The 25,125-nt window shown below is 53.6% G+C and overlaps 1 protein-coding gene across 1 annotated transcript in view; it reads right to left on the reverse strand.

The window, feature by feature from the left end:
• Positions 1-24,896, reverse strand: part of ALPK2 (alpha kinase 2) — an 89,001-nt gene extending 64,105 nt beyond the window's left edge. Inside the window, exons 1-3 of the mRNA XM_055127511.1 lie at positions 24,559-24,896; positions 9,804-9,930; positions 6,339-6,456 (exon numbers count right to left, since the gene is read on the reverse strand). Coding sequence (XP_054983486.1) covers positions 6,339-6,456; positions 9,804-9,912 — 227 coding nt within the window. The 5' untranslated portion in view covers positions 9,913-9,930; positions 24,559-24,896. The remainder of the gene's footprint in view (positions 1-6,338; positions 6,457-9,803; positions 9,931-24,558) is intronic.
• Between the last annotated feature and the right edge of the window lie 229 nt (positions 24,897-25,125).

Below are 25,125 nucleotides of genomic sequence, written 5' to 3' on the forward strand. Positions count from 1 at the left end.
CAGGGAGCTGGGCACGGCCCGTCCAGGCCTCCCAGACCTGACCCAGGGCTGTCCTGGGCAGAGCCGCCTGGGATGTTTCATTGCCCAAGAGGAAGCGGGCTCTACGCCGCTACTCATCAGGGAGATGCAAACCAAAACAATGATGAGGTATCATCTCACACCCCCGAGACTGGCCCGCATCAATAAGAACATGAACAACCAGGGCGGGCACGGGTGCGGGGAGAAAGGGACTCTCTTTCATTGTGGGTGGGAATGCCAACTGGTCCAGCCTTTTTGGAAAACAATTATGAGTATTCTTCTAAAAGCTAGAAATTGAGCTCCCATACACCCAGCAATACCACTGCTGGGAATATATTCCGGAATATATCAGATGCAGCAGAAATGACATCTGCACCTGTATGTTGCAGCACTGTTTTACAACAGCCAGAATCTGGAAAAAAAAACCCGAGTGTCTGAGAACAGATGACTGGTTAAAGAAACTTAATTACACCTACACAATGGAATACAATGCAGCTGTTAGAAAAGATGAAGTCATGAAATTTGCATATAAGTGGATGGACAATGGAGAATATCATGCTAAGTAAAATGAGTCAGAAAGAGAGGGACAGACATAGAATGACTGCACTCATTTGTGGAATATAAAGTATATATAGGAGACTAAAACCTAAGGATAGTAGAGATAAGGAGGATCGCACCATGGCTTAGAAGCCGGCCTCACATGCTGGGGGGAAAGGCAGCTGGGACAGAGAAGGGACCACCAAGTAAATGATGCTTGGAGGGCCCGCTTAGGATGGGAAATGTGTGCTGAAAGTAGACTGTGGACCAAACATGATGGCCTCTTCGCACCTGTATTGCAAACTATAACACTCAAAAGGAGATAGAGAGAGAGAGTAAGAGGGAAAGTGCCTGCCACAGAGGCAGGGGGTAGGAAGGGGTGGGGGTGGCGGGAGGGATACTGGGAACACGGGTGGTGGAGGATGGGCACTGGTGGAGGGATGGGTACTCGATCACTATGACTGAAACGTAATCATGAAAGGTTGTAAGTCTGTAACTGTACCTCACAGGGATTCAGTCAAAAAAAAAAAAAAAAGAGGTGGGGCTGGAGCAATAGCACAGCGGGTAGGGCGTTTGCCTTGCACGCGGCCGACCCGGGTTCGATTCCCAGCATCCCATATGGTCCCCTGAGCACCGCCAGGAGTAATTCCTGAGTGCAGAGCCAGGAGTAACCCCTGTGCATCGCCAGGTGTGACCCAAAAAGCAAAAAAAAAAAAAAAAAAAAAAAAAAAAAGAGGAAGCGGGCAGAGAGGAAACTGCAGTCCCAGGAGGGCCTCGACTTACCTCTCCACAATGCAGTGCCATTTGCATTCTAAACTGTTCCCAGGACACTAAGGAGCCATTAGCAGGTTCTGAGTTCCTGGCATGTGCTCCCATAAGGCAGGCACTGCGGGTCTGCGGATGAGGAAACTGAGGCTCGGGACGAGCCTGAGCGATGCTGTTCCCCGCTCTGGGGTAAAAGGGGGCTCTGTGTGTCAACTTGGCGGTGACAGTGCCACCTCCAGCAGAACACGCGCCTGGAAGCGCTTCCAGCAATGGGGCACCAGCACCCTGGCTTCTCTCCAGGTTTGGCAGAGTTGGGGTGTCTCTGGTCGGCCACAGGCTCACAGCGCGTGTGATAAAGCCCTCGCAGGGGCCCATGTCTGCGGCTCGGATACAAATGCTGGCGAGCAGCCGTGCCCACTGCAGGCAGTCCTGGGAAGGCGGCAAGTGTCAGGCGCGGCTGCAGCTGGACGGCGCCCAGAGACATCAGGCAGGGTTTCCCGCACCCACTGCACAACCCAAACTGCCTCCGTCCGGGGGTCTGGGCTCCATCGCGCCCGTGAACCACCCAAGTCCTCCTGGGTTCCGACACTTTCAAAGCTATCCTGAGGGGCTGGAGCCATAGCACAGTGGGGAGGGCGTTTCCTTGCACTCGGCTGACCCGGGTTCGATTCCCAGCATCCCACATGGTCCCCCGAGCACCGCCAGGAGTAATTCCTGAGTGCAGAGCCAGAAGTAACCCCGGAGCATCGCCGGGTGTGACCCAAAAAGAAAAAAGAAAAAAAGCTATCTGTATCCCAGGGGCTGGAGCAATAGCACAGCGGGTAGGGCGTTTGCCTTGCACGCGGCTGACCCGGGTTCGAATCCCAGCATCCCATATGGTCCCCTGAGCACCGCCAGGAGTAATTCCTGAGTGTAGAACCAGGAGTAACCCCTGTGCATCGCCGGGTGTGACACACACACACACACAAAAAAGCTATCCGGATCCCATGATTCTGGCTCCGAACCCAACCGTTATTAGAAAAGGAGAGAGTGTTTCAGAGGGGGCTAGATAGTGCGGCAGGGAAGGCTCTGGCTTTACATGTGGCGGACTGGGGTTCAATCCCTTGGCACCACATCTGGTCTCCTGAGCATCAGGAGTGATTCCTGAGTGCAGAGCCAGGAATGCTGGTGGGTGTGACCCCCAAACAAAATAAAACCTAAAAGATAGGGTTCACGGAGCTTCTGAGTTGGTGGAGGTGGGGCGAGGGAGGGCACCCTGCTGGGCACCTGCAGCCCACCCCCCCCCCCACTCTATCCTGTACGTCAAACTTCCTTCCACGGGGCTAGCTCAGAGCTGTGGCCAGTAGAGCACCTGAGATTCGAGGCCAGGCCTCCTTCTGAGTGGTTCTTGCGAGCGACCCTGTCCGAGGTGTGGGGAGACTGTGAGACCGAGTCTGCAGCCGGCCGGATGAGGAGTGGGTCACCTGGGACCCAACATTGGCACCTGCGTCTGAAGTGGGGTGCCCTATGGGGTCCAACACGAGTGCTGGGGAGATGGTGTCAGGACTGAAAGTCCAGAAGAAAAGCAGGTGACAGTCACCGTCTCCCCAGGTGAGTGGCAGAAAGCGGGAACGTGCTGCCTCCCTGCCCCGGCCCGCCCTGCGCTCTGAGGGGGCATCACACCAAGGCACCCCAACACTGTGGGCTCACTGAAGTGGGGGAAGACCAAAAACCAACGATTCTACAAGCAAAGGCATAGCGGGAGCTCTTGAGCAGGATGAGTCTGAAGCAGGTGGCTTGGAAGAGGAGTGACACTGTGGCTGCAAGTCCAAGGTCCAGGCTTCCAGGGCACCCTCGGCCCTCAGCAGGCAGCTGGCGACTCAGGGTCTTCCTGGCTTATCGCCCCTTCACCCCACTCTCTGCCTGTGCCCCCTCTGGCAGCTTCCCTCGCTGTGGGACTCTGACTTCCCCACATACCCACCAGGAAGTTGGGGCTCATGCTAGTCCGTCACAAGCTCATCTTCTTCCACGGGTGACGATGGCAGTGACCCTGTTTCCTGATGCGCCACCTTCTGGGGGTGCAGGCAGACGTGAATTGGGGGTGCACCCATTTAACTGGCCCATGCGGGAGCAGATGGGCTTGTTGCAGGTGGCTGTCTCCAAGCCACTGTCCTTACAGGATACCCATAGGGCCACTTCCAGCCCCACCAAAGCCAGGGGCTGCCGGTCCTCTGGGAGCCGCCAGCACCCCACCTCCTCCTCCAATCTGCCTCTGTACACAATGTGCCTATCAGCTGCGGCTCTGCCGTCTGTCCTTAACGATGGCAAAGCTGTGTTCCTTGTGTTCCCCAGAGACCACTGTCCCTCCATTTATAAGCACGTTTTTCACAAATATGCGCATGTGAGGCAACCAGATTTAGAAAATGTTGACTTGCATTTTCCTCCCCTCCCCACCATTCCATATATTTTGGAAACCGTTTTTTTTTTTTTTCTTTTTGGGTCACACCTGGTGATGCACAGGGGCTACTCCTGGCTCTGCACTCAGGAATTACCCCTGGCGCTGCTCATGGGACCATATGGGATGCTGGGAATCGAACCCGGGTCGGCTGCATGCAAAGCAAACGCCCTACCCGCTGTGCTATTGCTCCAGCCCCGGAAACCGTTTTTTCCCACACAATGGTGTCAAGCTTCCTACATTGACTGAAGCTTCTCTCCCACGGCCCGGGCCGGCCCAGCACACCTGAGCTCTGACCTGTGAGAGATAAAAAGTCTCCAGGACCAGAGAAGGCCCTTCTGAGGGTGTGTGTCTGTTTGTCCAAAGTTCAGGGTCTCGGGGACTAGGAGAGAGAGCAGGAGAGACCTGGAAGGAGCCGGGAGGAGGCCGAGGTGTGCGGAGGTTGGCTCCTGGCCTCAGAGGGGAGCAGCAGACACATCTGATAACCCAGAAACATCCCACGGAGTCACAAAGAGCCCGCCAGGCTCTAAGACTCAGAGCCAATGAGCCAAGGACTAAACTCAGGGAAAATCCCTTTCTTTGAGGACTCTGAAGTTATCTGCTAATGCGTTAATTATAGCAAGAAAATTTGAGGCTAATAGTGCAATCACCAACTCTCCCCCAAACAGCATTTAACACAGCAGGACGAGTCAGCTTACTTTGCGGGTGCGTCTTTTGGGACATGAAGGAAGCACTTGTTGCATCAACCCGCACACTGGAATCACCTGGTGTTCACGCTGAACATGCCAGTGGGGCAGAGCAACCCTTGGTGGGGTTTGATCTGGGGAAGGGAAGCTGGGGCCATACCCAGCAGTGCTCAGGGCTGACTCGTGGCTCTGTTCTGGGGTCAATCAGGGGACCAGAGACCAAGCCTCGGTCAGCCACATGCAAGTCAAGGGCCCACCTGATGTACCGTATCTCCGACCTGCTTTAGTGGGGTTTTGAAGCCCCCTGGAGATGCTAATGGCAGCTCCAGCTCTGCAACGGGGTGTAAAGTCAGAACTTGCATGGGTCATCAGTACCAGACTCTGCTTCGGGGCAGGAAAACGCAGCTGCCCTCTCGGCAGTGCCCTCTCCATGGTTTCTGCCCTGGGAGACCCACAGCTAATGCTAAACAATAACTCAACACCTTAAAAGAGGCCTGAATGAAAGAGAAGGATATTTTTTGATCCAGGGCAGAGCCAGGGGTACCTAGCACGGCTCGTGAACCAGACAGAGGGCTCTAAGCTGATAGGGGTGCAGAGGAGTTGGGGGGTCAAGCCTTGGCCAAACTGGGGTGAAAGATGCAGGACAGAGGGAGCTGTGGATGAGGTATGGGGAGCTGGGGTGGGCAGTGGGTGATGTGCAGAGAGGAATGGCCAGACCTGGAGTCAAAGCACATGTCTCCTGCGGAGGTGCTCCTTAGCGGGATGAAGTCACACTCGGATGAAAGCTGTCTGGACCACCAGGCTGGATATGCTGGAGGCCCATGGAGTCAGCCTTTTGGACAGGGCAAAACGGTCTCTTATGTGACTATGAACTACAAGCGGATGGAGAGGGAAGAGACCTAGTGCTTACTGAGCAAACCACGGCACAACAAACCATTCACAGCATAAAATCATTTCATGCTCTCAGGGATGCCTTTATTTCACAGCTGAAGAAACTGAGCCTCCAAGAGGTAAATACCTGTCCCACACACCGCTGGCCAGAACCTGACTGAGCCAGAACAGAAAAACTCAGGCTGGGGACTCTCGGGTCCAAGGCCACAGGTGCAAGGCCCGGCCTCCGCGCCATCTTCATACCAGGCTCTGCAGACCTCAGGCCCCTCAGAACCCCGTAAAAAACACTGGAACAATCCAGACCATGCTAGGGACCGAGCATGGGGACGCCACCCTAAGTTCCAGTAAAAGCTCACTCCCCTTTCCCTACTTCCTAGGTGGCATTTCCTGATTTCATTTGAACAAACAGTTCTTCAGGGCAAAGAGAAAAACAGGTCATTATTCACACGGTTCCTTTCTTAAAAGGCAGGAGGTTCAGTCTTGAGCTCTTTTTTTGCTTTTTTGGGGTCACACCCGGTGATGCTCAGGGGTTACTTCTGGCTTTACACTCAGGAATCACTCCTGGCGGTGCTCGGGGAACCATATGGGATGCTGGGAATCGAACCCGGGTGGGCAAACACCCTCCCCGCTGTGCTATGGCCCCAGCCCCTCAGTCTTGAGCTTTAACTCTGTCACCCTCTGCTGTGGACACAGGTAGCCAGTTCTTATTTCCATCCTGTATAAGGTTGATGACAATGCCGGGTTGGTCCAATCTTTCTCTACTACCTAACTTTCCAGAGAGAACAAGATTCAAATGGCTGGAGCACCTTGAGTAAAGTTAAGGTCGAGCTGGAATTCCATATGGGGCGGCACCTGGGCCTGGCAGGGGTGGGCGGTGCCAGGTTCATTGCTGGTGCTCTGGCCAAAGCCTGCCAAAGAGCCCGAAGACTTGAAAAGCAAACCCGAGCCAGCACACGGCAGAACACGGGTCTTAGTATGCGATCACAGAGACACGACCACTTACTTACCAGTAGAGATGTAACATATGGATATACTGATTCTGGAAGAATTCATAACTGGAAATAATGCCGCACTCTTCTATGGTTTGGCCATTCTTATACCAGGTTACCTCTGGTTTGGGCTGACCTGATGATAAACAAATGAGAATATTCTTATTACGTGAGCTGTCATTAGGAAATCAAACCATAAAACTATGGGCAAGAATGGGTAAGGGCCGAGAGGGATGAGTGTGATGTTTTAGTTGGGGAAGGGGAGAAACTTCCGCTCACTGCTAAGAATCCATCTGGGGCTTAATATCAACCTGGGACCCCCGTGCTCTATCCTGGGACCAGGCACTCAGGATAGAAACTCCATCTCTAGTCCAAGGAGCCCCCAAGAACCATCTATCTGAAACTCAGATGTCATTGAAAATTAAAATATTTGGCTATTTTCTTTCAATGGCCTATGGGGGCGAAGTTCCATCTGAGATTAGCTAAGGAGGGTCTGCTTTCTTCATTAAATGAGATTTATTGACTAAACTCCCACATCAGGTGAAATTCCATGAAAACTTACAGATTTTAAGAAGTGGGGAACCTGGCTGGTCCTTGTCTGGCAGAAAGGGAACCCCGTAATTATGATTTCTTGCCCTAAATATTATTCACCAATGTCTGCCCTCGCTTGGTGCGCCAACCCTAAGTGCCCTTTACTAAACTTCCTATAAATACCTACTTCCTCAAACGTTCTTTGAGGAACCTTAAGACTTGCTGGTTCTCTCTTTATTCTTTGAAAGGTTTGTTTCATATCTGTCTGGGGACAGGGGTTCATGGAACCTTCCAGACCTATGCTTTCACAAGAGCCTGAAGTCGCGGATAGCTGAAAGGGGGAAGAACAGAGTAACGTTGCAGTGTCCCCTGTCCCCATATCTGCAGGAGGCACCACTGAGCCAGACCGCCCCTCTTCCAGGTGATCATTAACCCCCGTGATGCCAGTGGTTCATCTGGACACCCCACACACACCACAACCCTACTCCCACACACACAATGCCAGTGGCTCCTTGATTTCCCCCTTTGTGACAGGCCCAGAGGTTCCCTTGGGTCCCTGAAAAGGCGATGAGGGTGCACTTTTGCAGGACAGAAGCCCGCGCTGGGGACGCTGGCGAGGTCCTGCTGCACGGCGGCCAGGTGCCTGACCAGCAACCGCAGCGCCGCAAGGCAGCCCTAAAGCTGAGAGGTGTATGGGGGCGGGAGGGGGGTCTGTACCCCCGAGCACAGTGCCCTCTCCCCCAGTCTCCAAGTCTCCTTCGGCATCCGCTCTCCCAGCTACTAGCTCTGACAGCTGACCCCTCGGCCTCTGACCGGACTGGGGACAGACTTACAGGCCTGTGACTCATCCCCCCATGACTCACGCTGAGAACAAGCTTCCCCGAAAGCCCAGCTCCATTCACTCTGCCCCGAGCCCCATGGAGGGGTCTCGCTTCCCTGCGCTGGCAGAGTCCCCCTTACCTGCCTGGGACCCGTGTGCGCATGCGCACGCCCACACCGGCGCACATTCCCGCAGCACGCACGTGCGGGGCCGGGCTCCGGGTTCCCTGCAGCGGGGCCGGGCAGATGCTTCCCTTCCTAGCTTCAGTGCTCAATGCCGTTCAGCCCCAACACCGAGCCGCAGATGGGACCCGCGCCCTGGACGCGGGGTCTGGAACACCTGGTGAGCGCCGGGCCTTCGTGCTTCCCGGCACTCGCTTGCCCCCCTGCATCCTACCCTGTGTGTGAGCCTGCCCGCGGCTCGGAAGGTGGGAGGCCTCTGCAGTTGGCTAATGAGGGGGTCAGGAACTAGAGCGCGGTGAGGATCCAAGCAGTGGGGCTTTCGGGGGTGGGGTAAGGGGACCCTTCTTGGACCGTTCAGTAGTGGACATGTGTCTCTCCGCCTGCGTGGCCAGGGACAGACAGGGGAAGCGGGGCTGAGTTGAGGGTTCAGAGAAATCTATAGGCCCTTCCCCTGCAGCATTTGGGGTGCAGGTGAGATGGGGGAGGAGGAAGAGGAGGAGGAGGAGGAGGAGGAGGAGGAGGGGAGGAGGAGGAGAAGGAGGAGGAGGAAGAGGAGGAGGAGGAGGAGGGGAGGAGGAGGAGAAGGAGGAGGAGGAAGAGGAGGAGGAGGAGGAGGGGAGGAGGAGGAGGAGGAGGTGGGGGAGGAGGAGGAGGAGGAGGTGGGGGAGGAGGAGGGAGGAGAAGGCAGTTTGAGAGTCTGGCCTTCCTCTGGATGGGGCAGCAGAGGAGGAGGAGGAGGAGGTGGAAGAGAAGGAGGAGAAGGAGGAGGAGGAGGAGGAAGAGGAGGAAGAGGAAGAGGAGGAGGAGGAGGAGGGGAGGAGGAGGAGGAGGAGGTGGAGGAGGAGGAGGAGAAGGAGGAGGAGGAAGAGGAGGAGGAGGAGGAGGAGGAGGAGGGGAGGAGGAGGAGGTGGGGGAGGAGGAGGAGGAGGAGGTGGAGGAGGAGGAGGGAGGAGAAGGCAGTTTGAGAGTCTGGCCTTCCTCTGGACGGGGCAGCAGAGGAGGAGGAGGAGGAGGTGGAGGAGAAGGAGGAGAAGGAGGAGGAGGTGGAGGAGGAGGAGGAGAAGGAGGAGGAGGTGGAGGAGGAGGAGGAGGAGGAGGAGGAGGAGGCAGTTTGAGAGCCTGGCCTTCCTCTGGGCGGGGCAGCAGGCTGGGCAGGAGGACAGTAAGTCTTCGCAGGGGAAAGAGTGCCGGGGTAGACCCAGCCTGGGGAAGAAAAAATCTACAGTGACTCAACCCCATTGTGGCGCCCCAGGCCAGTGCTCTGGCTTTAATAACAAACCCTCCAGAGAGTGGGGGCAGTTCCGGGTCAGCTCTGGACGACGGTTCTCCTCCCCAGGGGGAATTCCAGTGCCCTGCGTTTCCACCACGGGGCCTTGGCTTTACCCTCTTCGCCGCTGACCTGCAGCCTAGGGAAGGCGGACCTTAGGGGCTCGGTGCAGAGGGGAGAGTGGAATGAATAGGAGAGGCCGCCGCCATCCCCACACTCCAGGGAGTTGAGGTGGATTAGAGGGCTGGAATGGTAATACCTGCCTAGGGAGGGTGCTTGCCTTGCATGCGGCGGACCCGCATTTGATCCCCCAAGTCCCTTATGGTCCCCTGAACACCGCCAGGAGTCATTTTTGAATGCAGACCCAGAAGTAACCCCTGAGTATTGCCTATTGCCAGGTGTAGCCCCCTCCAAAAAAAAAAATAAAATGTGGATTAGGGAAAAAGAGCCAATACGGGAGCCCTAGGACCTCAGTGGGAAGTAGAGCAGCCCACAGCATGTCCAGGGAGTGGCTGCAAGAAACCGTTTAGGGCGGGGCTGTGAGGGGATCCTTCAGGATGCCCGGGGGTCCCTCGCCTGATGGAGCTGCTTCCCGGGGAGTTGCCCCACGCAGGACTCCAACTCCAGTGGGAGTCGACACTAGCCCATGGGGGTCGTTTTAGGGGGGGGATTAGGGATGTTACCGGAGATCATGCAGCGAAGCACCGTGTCCGACTTCTCGGGGACCTTCTGTGAAAGCAGCGTGGAGAGAAAGCACAGCCCCCGCTGTGGCGGCCCCCCGGAGTCCATCATCTTTCAGGCCCCGTGGATCTGGAAGATAAAAGCCCCGCTAGCGTGCTTTGCTCCAGGACGGGTCCCACTCGCCAGCGAGCTGCAGCCCCGGGAGAGGCTCCTCTGGGAGGAAGACTACCCAGTCCTCAGACTGGCACTGCTGGCCTTGGGGTGCAGGGGGCGCCCTGCGCCTTCCGGGGTGCTGAGCTCCCACCCACAGACATTAGAGCACACTCCCCCCCCCTAAAGCTGCTACCATCATAAAGGACTGCAGACCCACCTGCTGGCCAGGGCAGAGGGCAGGGCTGCCAGGGGACACTTGCAGGACACTGCACCCCGTTTCTCTTTCTTTTTCTTTTCTTTTTTATTTTTGCTTTTTGGGTCACCCCTAGCAATGCTGGGGGGTTACTCCTGGCTCTGTGCTCAGGAATTACTCCTGGCGGTGCTCGGGGACCATATGGGATGCTGGGGATTAAACCCAGGTCGGCCCCCTGCAAGGCAAACACCCTCCCCGGCCCTGTTTCTTTATTTCCCTCCTCCTGTCCTTTGCATCCCAGATCCCAAAGCCACGCTGAGCACCCTGCTCTCCAAGGCGTTGGAGGGGGCCATGTGCAAACGTGTCTGCAGGTGGGAGGCATTTGGAAATGCAGGAGGTTGCTCCTGAGCCCCAGACAGCTGCCCGGGGCAAGCAGGGCCGGGAGCATTTTTGAGCAAGTGTGTAATCAGGCGCGGGGCATTCAGCGCCCCATTAGTCACCTGGCACGCTGGTTCATCTGGTCTCTGTTGGACTAACGGCCTATGAATACTCCTGATCTCACGGGGCAGGGGGTGGGGGGGAAGCAAGGCTTCCAGGGTCACACGGCTCAAGGGGGTGTCACCCAGCCTCTGGGCTACGCCAGGCACCCCAGCACACAGGCCTGTCCACAAAACTTTCTGCTGTGCTGGTGCGCCGGCCTCAAAACTTACCAGGGGTGTCAGGAGGGAGTGGGGGTCCAGCTTGCAAACAGCACCTTACGCTCTGCAAATGTACCCTGAGCAGGTCTGGTCCACCAGGGAACTCAGAAGCAATCATTTCCGGGTCAAGGGCAGAGGGGGTCGCATTTAACATGAATAGAGGAGGGGCTGCTACCCTGCAGGTGGGATTCAGGGCATGCCGAGGGTCCCACAATAGAGTCTGAGCTTCGTTCTTGATGGGAAAGCTGGGCTCAGACAGCCCCCCCACCTGTCTTTAAAGGGGGTTCACCCCCCCCCACCCCACAGTGCAGCTCAGCCCGGCTTCCCAGCCCACTGGATCTGGGTTCCTGCTGCCTTCCAGATTTTTCCAGAGAGCCCAAGAAACAGGCTCCCCGTGACAGTTCCAGCTTGCACCAACCCCTGAGGGCTGAGCAGAAGGTCTGGGCACGGAGAGGAGATGATCGGGACCTCTGAGGGGCCACCAGGACACAAGAACAGGGTCCTCAGGGGAGACCCGCTGAGCACAGGAGCCCTGCCAGGCTTGCGTGAGGCCCACAGACCACAAAAGAAAATGTGGAGGGTGGGATGGGATTTCCCATCCAGATCTGACAGGGGGACTGGAGACACGGAGACAGCAGCAGCAGACAGGACGGGGACACCCGGCTCCAGGCGAGTCCCAGATCCTGCTACCCCCAGGGCCTGCCGGCCCGTCCCTGTGTCCCTTCTGCTGTTTCCACGGTATCCCCCTGGGCTCCAGAGCTGCTGTCTAGAAATGTGGGGAGTCTTTGGGGACAAGTAATGCATCCTCACTCTGCCACTGTGACCCCCCTCCCAGTGCTCCCCATGGGGAAGGAGAAAGAAGGGGGGAGCGCCTCCCCTCTCTTTCACACACACACACACACACACACACACACACACACACACACACACACACAGACACACAGACACACAGAGCTCCACCGAAGCGTGTGTAGGAGCCACTGCCATGCAGCCTGGGGCACTCAGGAGGTTGGCAGGGCGAGAAAGAAAACTGGGAGAGATTTGGCAAAGCTTGGGGCAGGGGGGTACGGGGGGGGGGCGGGCGCAAGAGCTGCAAGGAGACAGAGTCTAGAAAGGGAAGTGAAGACACCTCCCTCTGCCGCCGAGCGGTGCCCTTCTGCTGTTCTTTAGGAAGGACTCAGGCCAGCTGCAGTTATCTTTCTCTCTCCCCAGAGGATGGGGGAGGGGCTGTTTGGGTTTGTGCTCAGCAGTGCTCGGGCTCTCCTCCTGGCTCTTCACTCAGGAATCACTCCTGGAGGGACTCACGGGGCCCCTGTGTGGTGTCAGGGACCGGAGCAGGGTCTGTTGTGTGCACGTATAGCACCCACTGCCCCAGCTCTCCACCCCCCTGCCATAGAGAACTTTGCTTCATGCGCCTGTCTGGGGGCTGGAGGATGGCTCCGAGCGCCAGGTCCCTGTTCTGCATGTGGGGACCCCAGCTTCCATCCCTGGTTCTGCCTAGTCCCCGGGGGGCAATTCCCTGGTTCTGAGCCAGGGGTAGCACCCGAGCACCATTGGCTGTAGCCTCAAGGCTAGCCCACATAATACACGAGGTCGTTCTGAGATGGGCCCACAGTGGGTCCTGGTTGCCAGGGGCTATGTGTCATGTTGAAGCAACACTCAGAGCTGGGCAGAGAATTCATGCTTTTCACACCCCCGGCACCACGCAGTCCCTCTGAGCACTGCCTGGTGGGACCCTGGAAGCCGTTGACTCCCAGCTCCATAGATCCGAACAACTTGGCATCCTCAGACCCCAGCGATGAGTCACCCAGCCTTGCTGACCACCAGAAAGAGCCCCTAGATCTCCCCACACCCAGCGGACTGCTCGGGGGCTCCTCTTACCTAGAGAGAGCCCTCCACCCTGCTCAGAGTTCTGGGCGACTGAACCGCACAGTACAAGAAGGAAAGGAGAAAGGTGGCAGCAAACCTAGGGAGCACCCAGATGGCATGGAAGGGCCGGGGGTGGCAGAAGTTACTGTCATTTACTTAGCAGTCAGAGGGCTGCCTACTAGGGAACGCTGATTTCAGATGGGCTGAAAGACATGTCTGAAAAAATATTCAAGAGAAGAACTTCCACGCTGGCCACCTTGCACAGGAATGGAAATACCGTGAGTGATGCAGAGCCTGGTCTGAAGAACTGAACAAGGCGCATGGGTGGTGGCCCTCAGCACCTGGGAACCGAGGAGGAAGAGGGGGCCGCATTTCCCACGCACCCCTGAGGATGTGGGGCTGCCCCAAGCCCACCGGGGCAGGAGAAACTAGGTGTCTGTTAACACACAGTGACAGCTAGGGGCGGGGGCAGGACACTGGACTTGACAAATGTCCAAGGGGTTGGAAAATGGTTGACCAGATCGTTGTCAGGATGGCTGCACGCTGAAGGCAGAAGGAACTGAATCTAAGTGCAACTTTCCATTTTTCTTAATGACATTTCACAACTAGGAGGATGGTTTCTACTCCGGTGCTGATTTGCTGTCTTGGATGCACCGTCAGGTATGGACCAAAGGTTGACAGAAATCTAAAAGTGCAGACGTTTTAAAACCTGAATCTGCATGCACTTGTAGATTTGCAGACAAAAATCTGAATGTACCCAACTTTTTCTTTTTTTTACAGCTTCAGTGAGATAGGATTTGCACGCCATACATGCTGCCCATTGTTTACGGGGCTGGAGCATGTGCTTGGCGTGCAGGAGGTCCCTGAGCACTGCCAGGAGCAACTTCTGAGCACTGAGCTGTGAGAAGCCTCTGAGCACTGCCAAGACAGATAGACATTCAGACAAAAAAAAATACAGGAAGGAAAGAAGGAAGGAAGAAGGATGGAAGGAATGAAGGAAAGAACAAAGGAAGGAAGGAAGAGATGAGGAGAGAGGGAGGGGAAGGAAGGAAAGAGAGAGAGGAAATGATTTGATAGTGCTCCTTATGTTCACCACTATACGGCTGTCCGAAATTTAGAGGATTTTCATTGCCCTAAATAAAAATTAGCTTTCCCCTCCCAGCCCCTCCCCCCCACAATATCAGGGATCCCTAACCCACTGTCTACCTCTGTGAATTTGGCTCTCTGGATGCTCCTTACAATCAAACAAGATGTGTTCCTGCTTAAACACATCTTCCACTTGGCAGAACCCTTCCAGTTTCATGCGTGTTGTAGCATGTGCTTCAGTCCTTTTCATGATCATTGGCAACTCATCTTTAGGAACAGCAGGGAACCGAGGGATGGTGTCTCCCCCGGTCCCTGGAGACTTCCCCAAACCAATGTGGGTGGGTGGGACGGCAGAGGCAGTGCTTCTCGTGGCTGGAAGACTCTGGACTAGGAAGGATCGTTGGGTCTGGACCAAACCCGCACTTGGTCCCCTGCTGGGCTGAGTCCACGGGGGGAGAGAGCTGGCGGGCAGGTTGCTCACCTGGAACAGCTGATGGTATCTGGCAGTTGCCTGGGAAGAATCTGTTCCAGAATTGGTCTGCGAGATGAGAACCAGTAGGCTTTAGGGAAAGACTTGAATTATTTCCATGTCTAGGGTTGCCACAAAATTTCTTAAAGCCACGTGCCTTCGATTGTTGACCATCAGAGCATTTCTGCTATAAATTACTTCCCTGCCAGAGTGGCCCTTGGGCCGTGGCTCCTTGTATCCTTATTCCCGGGGTCCACAGCAGCGACTGTTAAAGCCAAACCCTGCTACCAGGAAGGGTTGAGGTTGCGTTGCCGGCTGCAACCCCGCCCAGGGACAGCTTCCTGACCTCCTCATCCCCAGCCCGTCACACTCACACCTACACTGACTCACTCATGGGTTTCAGTTCACACAGAGCACAGCAGGGTGGGGGCCTGGACGGACAGGAAGGGACAGTTAAGTCAGGGGAGGCAGAGCATGTTGGCTTGGGCAAAGGTGAGAGTCCTGGAAGACAGATTTATCACCGTCTGCTAGAGACGGGAGGGGGACAGGCTGAGTGCCCGGGGCCGCTCACAGCCCACCCTGCAGAGAAAACGCAATTGGGAAAGACACCAGGTTCTCAGGCTTGTGTTTCTTAGCGGGTGGCCTGGGCAAGTTTCTTTGTGAAAAATTGATAGTCTGAGGGATTAAGGAGATAGCTCTGCTTTACAAGCAGATGCCCTGGGTTCGATCACTGGCTGTGCACGGGCCTCTAAGCACCACCAGAAATGATCGCTGAGCACCAAATTGGGAGTAACCCCTGACTACTGTGGAGAATGGCCCAAACACACTCCCCCCGCCAATTTTCTTGATAGTTTAAAAGATGCCTATAGTTATACTCTTAAAATTACAGATAAAGTCTCCCAATGTAATCTCTGTACTTGTCTAAGGGAAAAGCTTCAATATTTTTTTTCTTTTTGGGGTCACACCCGGAGATGCACAGGGGTTACTCCTGGCTCATGCACTCAGGAATTCCTCCTGGCGGTGCTCAGGGGACCCTATGGGATGCTGGGAATTGAACCTGGGTCGGCCGCGTGCAAGGCAAACACCCTACCTGCTGTGCTATCACTCAGCCCCAAAACTTCAATATTTTTCATGCATTTTAAATGCATCTCCATGTAGAGCATCTACACATATGTCTACTTTATAGATCTCTATGTTCAGGTGTCTAAAATGTAAAATGCTGATGAACCTTAAAGTCTCTTTTCTTGACATCTAGTCTATCTGAAATATGTAATTTTGGGGATGTGGTGCTGGGGATCAAGCCAGGACTCACCATACAAGGTAAGTGCTCTAACATTGAGCCCCAGCCCCCCCCACCCCCACACACACTGGCTTATCTTTTTTTTTTTTTAAGAATCATGCTTTATTCACCACTGTCTCCTGTGGTCTCAGGAGTCCCTTCCCCCAGAATACAGATCCAGTGAACCCTTGTCACATAGTTATAAAGGAAGCAGCCTCTCCATCCTCCCATTCTCTCTCTCTCTCTCTCTCTCTCTCTCTCTCTCTCTCTCTCTCTCTCTCTCTCTCTCTCTCTCTCTCTCTGTCCCTCTGAATTTTCAAAACAAAAAGACCAAACACCATCTCTCCAGCACCTTCCCAGCAGGACAGCTCATGACTTTTCTTGAACTATTTGCACTTTAACTATTTGGACTTGCATGTTTTGTGTAGGTAAATGGAAGATTTCATTCAGCTAAATGGCTGAGCTGCTGGCTTATCTTAATAGTTTAAGTTTCGCAATATTTCCATGAAATTCCAATACAGAGAGGGCCGTGTCGCTTTTAAAAACTAATTAATGCTATCAGTATTCCGTAACGATAGCATGCTTTATCTGCCTGTCCTTGTACTGGTGACACATAAAGTGCCTGGAATTTTTCAGACTCGCACATGGGTTTAGAAAACATTCCAGCACACCTTCCTTGGGCACAGAAGTGACGGTCTGTACCAGATCCCACGGAGTGGAGCTATTGGGGGCAAAGAGGTTCACGTGGAGCACGTGGACAGACACTCCACCGTGGACAGGTCCTCAAGGATAGCAGAGCAGGTGGGGGCCCCAAATCCCCGTGTTCTGACTTTGGCTAGTTTAGCTTCTCTTTCTTCATACCTCCATCTGTAAAGCTAATAGTAGCATCAGCTTCCTTTCTAGAGGTGAAGCGGATCTGTAGAAAGCCCTTTAGAATGGCAGAGGCGCCGCTATAACACATATGTAACTGCTGCAGCAGGGCTATGTGCCTTGCTCTGGACGGGGTGGAGCACAGAGAAGAGGTTCTAAGAGACTATCGAGAGAGAGCACCCTGGACTGAGCACCTGCTTTTGCCCAGAGGTGGCCAGGTTTGATTCCCCGGCACTATATGTTCTCCCAAGCATTTCCAGGGGGCTACCCCTGGGCACGGAACCAGGAGTAGCCACCCCCGAGCACCGCCAGATGTGACCCCAAACCCCAAGCCCACCAAACCAAAAGAGAGTTTCTAAGAGCGTTCCTGGACTGTTGCAAGCTTTCCCACAGGTAGCAGCAGCAGGCGCCTGTCAGCAGCACAGCCCGTCAGCTGAGGGCACAGGGCAAGGCTCTCTGTGCCCACACGGACCTGGGGACCAGCCTCCCGGCGCTGGCAGGGAAGCCAGCTGTCGGGGCACCTTCTCTCTGGGGACAGGAGGGATTAGCTCTGATTACCAGCCTAATCCGACGGCAATTGTGTGCCTGTGCTGGCCATCGAGCGACTCCTGATGGGGCTGTCACCCTCGGTGACTTAAGAGCGAGCCCCACACGTCACTTAGAGGAAAACGCCCTCCCCAAAGAAGGATTCTGGAAAGTCGGGGAGAGTGGGGGCACTCCAGCGGAAAGAGAGACAACAAACAGACGTGTCCTGTGCCAGCCCCCAGTCTAAACCCTTTGGAGACATTATGAAATTTCATCCCCGCAGCAAACCTACCGGGAGGGGTTGGGCCCCTTCCTGTTTCACAGGCAGTGGATGACACGCGCACTCTTGGGAGCAGGCAGTGTTCCCGTGCCCGGTTCCTCCGTGTCTGCAGGGACAGGGCTGGGATCTGAGTTTGGGGGACAGGGCCCAAGGAGCCGATCTTCTGGACATGAATCGAGGGCCCACGGGGGGAGAGACAGGCAAGTGAATGAGCCTATGGGAACGGCGTCTCGCTTCTTCAATCGCGACGGAAGAGGAGAGTGTAAATGAAACCCCCAGAGAGATGGCATCGCCCATCCACTCAAACGGCTGTCGTGGATTCACCCAGCAAATGTGGGGAAAGGACGAGGGCGGGGAAAACACCCTCCTACATTGCCGACGGGAATTCCAGAGGGTGCAGACACTTTGAAAACAGTCTGGTATTTTCTTCAAAAAAGACCCAGAAATTCCATTCCAGGTATCTACCCAAGAGACATGAAAATGAAAACATGTATCTACACGATGTGCTCTGCCAGATCATAACCCCAAATTGGAAACCACCTAAATATCCACCGAGATGAACAGACAGACCAGGTGTGGAACAGCACACAGTGGCCACAGGGGAGAGGCGACAGGAACCACCAGGATTCGTGGCACAAGGGGCATGAGCTGGCAGAACATTCTCACCGTGCTCGGTGCACGACGCCACGCAGCGGGCCCCTGCGTCATCTGATTCTATTTATAGGAAGTGTCCAAAACAGCTAGAGAGACAGAAAGTAGGTTAGTGGTTGCTGGAGGGAGAAGCAATGAGAACGGCACTAATTAACAATAAACATGCACAAAGAATACAGTTGCGGGTGGGGGATGGGGGTGATGAAAATATTCTGAAATGACCTATGGTGATGGCTACGCCACCTGATGAATTTAAACATCATTGAACTGAACACTTAGAAGGGTGAAGGAGGAGCCTTGCATGCGGCTGACCTGGGTTTAGTCCTCTGACATCCCATAGGGTCTTAGGAATGAACACTGAGCCTGGAGTAAACTCTGAGCACTGCTGGGTGTTGCCCCAAATCAAAACAAAGCAAAAAGGGGGGTGAATAATACAATGTGCAAAATATATCTCCATAAAATTAATTTAATATAAAAGCTAGAGGGTGATAAACATTTAATAAGCACCTACTACGTTCATTGCAACCTTTAGTCAAACCTAGATGTTATCAGTAAGGATTAAGCGTCCCATTGGCATTGCCAGGGTAGCCAGGCACTGGGGTTCACATTCTCGGGCCTACCATGGAATGAACAACCCAGTTGGTCAACAATTACCAATGGGGTCCCGAACAGCTCTGGAGGCCCTTCAATGGGGGGAAAAAAATCTGATTTATGGAATCAGAGATGTAAACTCAAGTAATAGAGTACACGTGTGTACTGGCCCCGAGTTCTATCCCGAGCCCCAGGTCTATCTCCAGCACTACATGTCCATACCCCAGCCCCACCAGGCACAAACGCATCCCTCTTAAAAAAGAACCTAGTTACTGGGCCTGGAGCAATAGCACGGCGGGTAGGGCATTTGCCTTGCACGTGGCCGACCCGGGTTCAATTCCCAGCATCCCATATGGTCCCCTGAGCACCGCCAGGAGTAATTCCTGAGTGCAGATCCAGGAGTAACCCCTGTGCATCGCTGGGTGTGACCCAAAAAGAAAAATAATAAAAATAAAATAAAATAAATAAATAAATATGCATAGTGTGTGGGTCCGAGCGTCCGGCAGCTTGCTTGGCCACCCAGAGCCCTGGGCTGTCACTGCCTCTGCTCTGCCCGGATTTGTCTCAAGCTTGTGGAATGAGAGTGCTCCCACTGGGCTCCTCCCCTTACCAACAAGTCCTGGGGCGGCTTCCCACTCTTTAAGGGAGGGCTAAGGAAAGCGCTCAAGGGGAAGGAAAGCTGGAGGGTTGGTGCCTCCCCTGAGTTTACCACTGAGAAAGAAAGGCCCGGGACACACAGACAGAAGCAGCTTCTCCAGGGCCGCCCAGCCCAGGACTGTTGGGTGGATCCAGGCCGTTCACTGCCTGTCTTCTGGCCCATTTCAGAGTGCAAATGAGAGAAGGAAGTTCCCGTTGCCGGGACCACGAGTGCACAGCGCAGGACAGCGTCGGGATAAGACCGAGTTCGTGGGGGCCGGAGCCGTGGCCGGAGCACAGTGGGTAAGGATCTCCCTCCCCCTTCTGGTCGGACCCAGCCCAGATCAGCAGGAATCCCCGCGAGCCTCTCAGTACTCAGGCCCAGAGCCTAGCCAGGTGTTTAGTTGCCCCTGGCCAGAAGCAGTGGGTCCCTGAGTCCCCGGGGGCAACACTGGAGACATTTATTTATTTATTTACTTACTTATTTATTTTGGATCACCTGGCGATGCTCAGGAGTTACTCCAGGCTCTGCACTCAGGAATCACTCCTAGTAGTGCTTGGGGGACCATATGGGGTGCCAGGGATCAAACTCAGATCAGCCATGTGCAAGGGAAGAGCCCATTTTGCTGCACTATGGCTCCGGCCAATACTGGAGACGTTTCGATGAGATTCTCTGGAGCTGACCCTCTCTGCTCCCCACCCCTGCCTTTGTTTACCTCCATGCCAGAGTAAACGAGCACCCTATGGGTTCAGAACGTTCTCCAGTCTGAAAATCACAGCCTCTGCTGCTAGGGCAACTCACCCACAGTCTCTGCTCACAACCCCCATGAGTTCTTTTCACCCACGCCCCCCTCTCTCGGTGTCCGTGTCTGAGCAACCAGGGAGCTGGTGCAAGGCCCAGCAACACGCTTCAGGAAAAGCTGGCTTGGATCTACCTGTTTTGTTTTGTTTTTTCCTTTTTGAGTCACACCCAGCGATGCTCAGGGGTTACTCCTGGTTCTGCACTCAGGAATTACTCCTGGCAGAGCTTGGGGGACCATATGGGATGCTGGGGATTGAACCCGGTGGGCTGCGTGCAAGGCAAATGCCCTCCCCGCTATGCTATTGCTCCAGCCCAGGCTTGGATTGGCTTAGAAAGGACAAACTAATGTTATCCCACATCTGGACCCATCCACCTTAATGACTTACTAACCCCAGACGGCCCTTTGTAGGTGTAGATTGTTCCTGACATTCCTTTCCACGGATTCAGGAAAACTCAGCCTGAAAGAGACACCCCAAAGCAAGACCCGGGCCAGGGCAAGGGCTCAGGGGGCTGGGGTGCATATACTGCATTTGTGAGGCCCTTTGTTCACTCCCTGGTACCACCCCCCACTCAGCACTGGCCGGGAGAGCCCACAAGGGCCCTGAGTAATAGCAGGGAGGCCCTAGAGGTTCCCGAGTGCCGCTGGCTCTGTTCGATCCAAGCAGCGCATGTCTAAGCACGCAGGCAGTGAACTCTGCAACCTGGTTGGCTGAACTCGGCCAGAACTGTCTGTGGGCCCCCAAACACTGCTTAGGGGGACCCCCGACACACACATACACATATACATACACACACACACCATGAAAAGTATTGTCTGTGAAGATGACATCTTATGACTCCCCCTTTTGAAATAAAACATACACCATTAGTCATTTTTCAGACACAGATCAGTTTTTCTTTCTGTAAAGTTGTCCTAGGCCGGGGATAGTTCAGTGGTGGAACACTTGCCTTTTATTTGCAAGGCCTTGGGTTTGATCCCCAGCATGAAAACCGAAAAAACAACTTTTTTTCTTTTCTTTTCCAATAATTTGACATTCTAAAATATAGCCATTTTGTAAGTATTTCTCTCAAACTCATGGCTCTCAAGTCCAAAATGTCCCTAAAGATCTAATAGGGGGAGGGTCACTGAAGCAATAGTACAGTGGGTACGGTGCTTGCCTTGCATGTGGCTGGCCCAGGTTCAATCGCCAGCATCCTTTATGACTCCCCTAAGGAGTGACCCCTGAGCACAGGGCACCTGAGCACTAACTGAACGTGGCCCCAAAACCAAAATAATTAAAATATAATTTTGTACTAATTGGAGCGATTCCACAGAGGCTAAAGGGCTTGACTTGCATACAGCAGCAGCACATCTGGTCCCTTAGAAGTGCCAGGTATGGCCCCTGAGCACCACCAGGTGTGAGCCCCCTTCAAAACACCTCATTTCCCATGTTACTTTTGTTTCATTATGAAATCAATGTAAAAAGCCTGCTTCCTATTTCCTTAATAGTTTATATTATAAAAGATTTCTAGGGGTCTGGAGCGATATAGCACAGCGGGTAGGGCGTTTGCCTTGCACGCGGCCGACCCGGGTTCGAATCCCAGCATCCCATATGGTCCCCTGAGCACCGCCAGGAGTAATTCCTGAGTGTAGAACCAGGAGTGACCCCTGTGCATTGCCCGGTGTGACCCAAAAAGAAAAAAAAAAGATTTCTAGGGGCTGGAGCAATAGCACAGCGGGTAGGGCGTTTGCCTTGCATGCGGCCGACCTGGGTTCGAATCCCAGCATCCCATATGGTCCCCTGAGCACTGCCAGAAGTAATTCCTGAGTGCAGAGCCAGGAGTATCCCGTGTGCATCTCCAGGTGTGATCCAAAAAGAAAAAAAAATTTAGAGTTTTAGCAAAAAAAAAAAAAAAACACCAGAGTTGCTTTGAGAGACAACTGGAGACCCAGTCCCCAGCACCATGTGGTTCACCCACCCTCAGTACTACTAGGAACAATCTCCCAGCACTGCTGGGAACAGCCCAGGAGCACTGAGCCAGAAGCAGCCCAGATAGGTCTTACTCCTACCTCTGTGCTCAGGGATCACGCCTGGTGATGCTTGAGGAATTGCCAGGGATTGGCCAGATTCAAGTTAAGGACCTTAACCACATTCGGGGGTTTTAATTCACCAAGGGGAAGAGAGCTTTGCAAGGAAACTGCCTTGGGGAGATTCTTTAGGTGTATTTCACTCATCGAGCCCCTGATAGACCCACCAAGTGGACACTGTGATCCTCGTCTCACAGATGCGAATTCTGGGTTACAGGCAGACTGAAAAAAAAAGTGCAGTCTGACTCCAAATCTAAGTCCAGCATCGAGCTTTCTTCCCCAGCACCCCCCTGTACCCCCTCGTCCAGGGAGAAGAGCACAGGCCACGGTCTCCGCCATCTCTGGGCAAATATCTCCAGGGAAGCGTCCCCGAGGGCTCTTCACAACAAATCTTTGAAGGTGCTGAAGACAGAGAATTCCACAGAGCCCAAAGTCTTTTCCCAAACCTGATGGAATGTCTTGTGAAACGTCAAAGGAGCAATGTCATCTGAGGGCTAACATACATTTAGTTTAAATTTTGATCGCCAGGATTTGAACCTGTTTTATTGACCATCATGTCTATGGACCCCAGAATTGTCCATCGTTCGCGATTCAGCAGCTTGGCTCCCGACTCCCCGGGTTTCAACTCAGAATAGTCCCCGCCAGGAAGCAGGGGTAATTCTCCCATACAGTTAGGACGCTGTTCTAAAATGTCTCCCACCGAATGCCGACTGGTTCAGCCCTTCTGGAAAACAATTTGGACGACTCTCAAAAAATTAGATATTGAATTCCCATTTGACCCAGCAATACCACTGCTGGGAATATATCCCAGAGAGGCAAAAAAGTACAATCGAAACAACATCTGCACATGTATGTTCATTGCAGCACTGTTTACAATAGCCAGAATCTGGAAAAAACCCGAATGCCCCAGAACGGATGACTGGTTGAGGAAACTTTGGTACATCTATACAATGGAATACTATGCAGCTGTTAGAAAAAAGGAGGTCAAGAATTTTGTAGTTAAGTGGATGGGCATGAAAAGTTTCATGCTGAGTGAAATGAGTCAGAAAGAGAGAGACAGACATAGAAAGATTGCACTCATCTATGGTATATAGAATAACAGAGTGGGAGACTAACACCCAAGAACTGTAGAAATAAGTACCAGGAGGTTGACTCCATGGCTTCGAGGCTGGCCTCACGTTCCGGGGAAAGGTCAACTCAGAGAAGCGATCACCAACTACATTGTAGTCGAAGGCCATGTGGGGGAAGGGAGTTGCGGGCTGAATGAGGGCTAGAGACTGAGCACAGCGGCCACTCAACACCTTTATTGCAAACCACAACAGCTAATTAGAGAGAGAAAACAGAAGGGAATGCCTTGCCACAGTGGCAGGGTGGGGTGGGGGGGAGATGGGATTGGGGAGGGTGGGAGGGACACTGGGTTTACGGGTGGTGGAGAATGGGCACTGGTGAAGGGATGGGTTCCCAAACTTTGTATGAGGGAAGTATAAGCACAAAAGTGTATAAATCTGTAACTGTACCCTCACGGTGATTCTCTAATTAAAAATAAATAAATTAAAAAAAAATAAAATAAAAAAAATAAAGATATCAAATTAAAAAAAAAATAAAAAATAAAATAAATAAAATGTCTCCCACCATCCCTGGCTCATCAATTGTCACAAATGAAGGCTACCTTTAAGGAAAAGGTGGTGAAAGGGAAATAATTCCACAGGAGCCATACTAAGACTGTTCTTGCTTTTATCTATTTTTAAATGATTTTCAGACTCCGTAACTGATACCTTAAATGACGTTTTTAAAGTTTGGGTGTCCTCAGCATCATGAAACATGGCAATGGTGCCATTTTATCGATAGATTAGGGGGTGGGGATTACTTGACATTTTGCCTTAAAAACTTTCTTTTAATCTGCATCATGACTCAAATGCAACAACATGCCTACAAGTAGCACTTCTATAATGGCACATTTAAAATGTACTAAATGGTTCTTAAATAGGTTTAATGGTTCTTACTACAATAATATAAAACAGGAAAGGAAATCGGTTTAACACCCGCCCCCCCCATGACATACATCAGCTAGTCTGAAATGCCTATGAGCTTTTCAGCAATGTCTCTTGTCTATTGTCAGAGCACAGCTGTGTCCACTCAGAGGAGTTTTTCCATCATTCAGATAATCCAAGTAAAAGGAAAGATTTTGGCTAAAATTCTCAAGTATTTCCAGCACCAGTCTGCGGGCCAAGGTACCTGTGGATTTTTCACGTTCCATTGCAAACCAGCCTTCGGGGGCATACAATACATTTGCTTTTTCTCATTGCTGAGGCAGCACCATGGGGCAGAATCTGTGTTAATGACCGTCAAGCCAGCATATACAAAGAGGCATTTTTGTTTAATATATATATACATTTCCCAAAGGGATCATAATGGAATCACCAGCTAGAAAAAGAAAATCCTAACTGCCCACACACAGCGCAGAACCCTCCTCTTTTTCTCCTGCTTTTTTAAGAAAACAGACCCCTGGGCTTTGTCCACGAGTTAGAAGATGTCCCGGAGCCCCCACGAGAAGCCCCCTGCCGTGCCGGCACAAGCCCAGACTCACCTCCGGGAGCGGTCTGTCCTACATAGGCGGGCTGGCTGGACCGGGCGCCGGGGCTTGGCGTGAGGCATGGGCTGGCTGTTCCTGCGGCGCCCGGCAGAGGTAGCGGGTGCGGGTCTTCTCCACGCACAGCTCAGAGCCCGCGGGGGTCTGTTTGCAGCCGGGCCCAGGCCCTCCTGGGCCCTGCAAAACTCTGCCAGAGGCGCATTGTTGCCTGCCCTTGAGCGCGGTCGCCGGGCGGCCCGGCCAGCATCACCCTGATGAAACCTGAGGGCGGTGGGGGCAGAAGGTGCCACACTGGCTGACGCCGCCAGGGAGCCCTGGCCAAGGGGCCCGTGAAAGGCGGCTGCAGTGAGCTGATGAAATGCAGACGGGCTGTCAGAGCGGGGGGCCCCTCACCCTCCCAGACCAGCCGGGTGCAGTGCCTTTGCAGGCGGCGGGGGCGGCGGGGTGAGGGGCTCCCTCTTGGAGGAACAAACACAGCTGCCTGCCTGTTGATTGAGGGCCGGGCAGAGGAGCAGGTCCTGCCCCCAAGGAACGCTTGGACTGCGTGGGCGGTGGGGCATTGGG

The sequence above is a fragment of the Sorex araneus genome, chromosome 2 (genome assembly GCF_027595985.1).
Source record: "Sorex araneus isolate mSorAra2 chromosome 2, mSorAra2.pri, whole genome shotgun sequence".
Classification (NCBI taxonomy): Eukaryota; Metazoa; Chordata; class Mammalia; order Eulipotyphla; family Soricidae; genus Sorex; species Sorex araneus.